We start from the raw sequence: 3,156 nt of genomic DNA on the forward strand, positions 1-3,156 counted from the left end.
TGAACTAATTTTGTACCCATTTGTTCTATAAACTATTATATATAGAGCTAATAAACAGCTAAGGAGCATGATGAAAATATTAACTTGGAATCGAATCATTCCGATGATTAGTTCTCTCCGACCCATTTCAAAAAAGTTTCGTTAGAGAATATACAATAGACTGGAGACAGACGGACAACTAACCTGACCTCCTCCTTAAGATACCCTCAACATGGATAAAAGAAAACGTATCCAAATTTTGAGTTGGTTCAAAATAAATCTTTAATTTTTTTGATTTAGAATAGAGCGTTGATCTGATTAGCTGAGATTGTGCTGGATTCCGGGAGGTGCCACAATATCAAGACCGTTGGCGAATACATGGGTATAGTTAGTAGTCGTTACGTATGTCTTCTTCTGCCGTGTATTCTACGAGAAGCGCATGCATTTAGCCTTCTGAGTGTATGTAACGGCGCCGTACTCTTCGACTATTTGATCTATGGCTATTTTGTTGAGATTCTCCAAGTACAGACGCGTTTTGCGCGATTGTATGATATAGCTGATAACGTCATGCATGTTGCTGAAGAATAGGAAGCCGGCGGTGCCGCAGCTAAGGTCCAGATAACGGAATCGGTTCACATCGCAGGTGCATCCATCATAAAGGAAGTAGATGAAGTCATTGTTATTGTGGAACCGGAATACCACATAATTGCCCCATGGCGCCATCACAAAGACACGTTCCGCACAGCGAAATCCGGCGCGCAGTAGCTTACAGATGCTATCGTAACATCCATTCTCGGAGCCAACAACGGCCATTGTTTCCGGAATGCGCAGCAAAGCCGGGTAATGATTGGGCTGTGCACGGAGCACATCATGCGGGCCGGTGGACTCGGGACATGGATCCAATGGCTGTATCTGTTTTGGTGGCTCGGGACATGGTGGACATTCTTGAACAATAGCGGCAGCTGGCGCAACAATAGTCGCCTTCTTCTTTCCCTTCTTTCCCTTCTTTCCCTTTTTACCTTTTCCCTTACCCTTTCCCTTACCCATCCTGCACGGTTAGCAAACAATCTCTATCTAGAACGTAGCCTGCAACGATATCCTCCTTCTCATATTGTCCGGCAACAGTCTTCTATTGGGAGCTTAGCACCCATTGTGCATTCGCAATTAGGAATCGTGGTTATGCTGATATTGTTAAACTCACCTGAAACTGGTTGAACTTCCCGCAAATGCAACGCACTATTCCAATATTTTATTTTTGTGTTATATTAAACTGGAAGCCAGACCAAATTTTTTTTTCGTTGTAAATTTTTTTCCGTGAAAATTTTTTTTCCAAAATTTTTCCGAGATTTTTGTTTTTGTTTGTACACATGTACAACCAGTTCTGATTCTGAAATTATGAGGAATGCCATTAAGAAGACTATCCCCAATAATTACAGCTATCTGCCCGGCTACTTTGATCCATCGAAATGTACAACAATCAAAATTTTGTTGGCCACTTAAATATTTGGAATTTACGATTACAACGAAAATGTATAATAACTTTTATTATATTTAAATGTGTTCTTCCCAAATGTAATATTTTTGAAAAGGCTATTTGGCCAATTGAGCCCCTTCCCCATGTTCATTAAGAGCGTTTATTTTCACCCATTAAAAATGTATAAGAGGGTATAATAGTTGTTTTGCCCTATAATGTATATAAATTCTTGATCAGCAAAAGTTGAGTCGATCCAGCCATGTCCGGCTGTCTGTTCGTCCGTCTATCTGTCTGTCCATGAGTATAAACGCGTCGATGCCAAAAGCTCGAAGAGCTAGAGAATTAATATGTTGAACGTAGGCCCACCCTAGTGCCCGCGCAGTACGCTTTTGTTTCCGATAACCGGAAACTTGCCCCGTTACCAAGCAACCGATAAGTATCGATATCGGAATCTAGTTTTTGGGTAAATCTCACCAAATTTGACATTTACGTAAAATAATATTTTATTTTAAAAATTGTTTATGTTGTTAAATTAAATATTTATGATATTCGCAAAGTAAACACAGAATAAAACGGAGTATATTCGTCGAGTACACAACTGTCTAGCTGTCCGATCAATTTTTTCTTTATTTGCATGGTTTATACAAAGCAATGCAAAATTCTTCCTTGCCGACGTCGGCTTTCCAGTCATACAAAACAAACAAATACGAATTAAACATTTTTTTAACTAAATACGTTAATCTTTTATAATAAGAATTCCAAAATTTACATTATTTAGTAGCAATCATCAAGATAATTATTTTTTTTAAGATTTACCTATTTGCATAGCTCAACTTGTGCATACATTCTAATTGATTCTGTTTAATAAGCAAGAGGCTCACAATTGTTGACTTTGAGCAGGCGATTCGACTGTCTGCTTGGCATCCAGTGTCTACCAGCAACTATGCAACTTGTCGTAAGCGCTTGTCGGCGCATCTAACTGCATGTAGAAGTGCAATTTAGCTGCTTGTCAAACTGATAACTCACATAGTGTGGCAAGCAAATTTAAATGAAGCAATTGGCAGCCGAAACCAGCAAATGACCAAACACGAAACGCCAATTAATTAAGCTGTGAGCTAAGGAGTTGACTAGTCTGGCGTCTAGAGCGGGCACTGCCGCAGGCAGACACATTCTTGGGAAATCAAACTTAAAGCACGATTGCAAAAGGATCCTCCAGTAGCAGCAATAACAAAAAACAAAAAAAAAACCGGCAGCCACTGCAACGCAAGTGACATCAAACACGACGGTACTGGGCACTAGCAAAAGTGAATGGCTGCCAAAGCAATTAAAAGTCGTTGGCGTTAAAGACCCTTGCCGTAGACCAAAACAAAAACCCCTGAAAAGCAACATGAATATAATTAAAAATCACATGCTAAAGGAAAAACTAACAAGAAAGAACAGCTGATATTTGTCAGTTGCCGACGTACAATTACACTTGCCAAATCCACCCTCGAGTGTGGAAAATTGGTGAAAAACGTTTGTTTGTTATCGATTGCAAAACAACCGGCTTGTGGCTGTGGCCTACAAATGTTTTTAAATTTTCAAGTTTGGCATAGGGTGGGAAGTCATGTCTCTTAGACAGCAAAAACTTTTGCCTGGACAAAGCTAGGTAATACTTTATTTAACACCCAACTAAAACATTTTAAACAGAAAGACGTGCTCGC

At 39.5% G+C, this 3,156-nt stretch overlaps 1 protein-coding gene across 2 annotated transcripts; it reads right to left on the reverse strand.

The window, feature by feature from the left end:
• Positions 1–236: 236 nt before the first annotated feature.
• Positions 237–1,298, reverse strand: LOC115771356. Of its 2 annotated transcripts, none has more exons than XM_030717029.1 (2): positions 1,181–1,298; positions 237–1,108 (listed from the first exon to the last, which is right to left on the reverse strand). In XM_030717029.1, the coding sequence occupies exon 2, from the start codon at positions 1,024–1,026 to the stop codon at positions 406–408; it is 621 nt and encodes a 206-aa protein (XP_030572889.1). In that variant the 5' UTR covers positions 1,027–1,108; positions 1,181–1,298; the 3' UTR covers positions 237–405. The 2 variants fall into 2 exon arrangements, with proteins under 2 accessions (XP_030572889.1, XP_030572888.1); XM_030717028.1 differs by having other exon boundaries at positions 237–1,118.
• Between the last annotated feature and the right edge of the window lie 1,858 nt (positions 1,299–3,156).

The sequence above is a fragment of the Drosophila novamexicana genome, unplaced genomic scaffold, assembly GCF_003285875.2.
Source record: "Drosophila novamexicana strain 15010-1031.04,08,12 unplaced genomic scaffold, DnovRS2.1 tig00000068-arrow-arrow-pilon, whole genome shotgun sequence".
In the NCBI taxonomy this organism is placed as follows: Eukaryota; Metazoa; Arthropoda; class Insecta; order Diptera; family Drosophilidae; genus Drosophila; species Drosophila novamexicana.

What these genes read in the sequence shown, in the direction of transcription:
- LOC115771356 (XM_030717029.1), bottom strand. Translation starts at nt 1,026, where the DNA reads ATGGGTAAGGGAAAGGGTAAGGGAAAAGGTAAAAAGGGAAAGAAGGGA.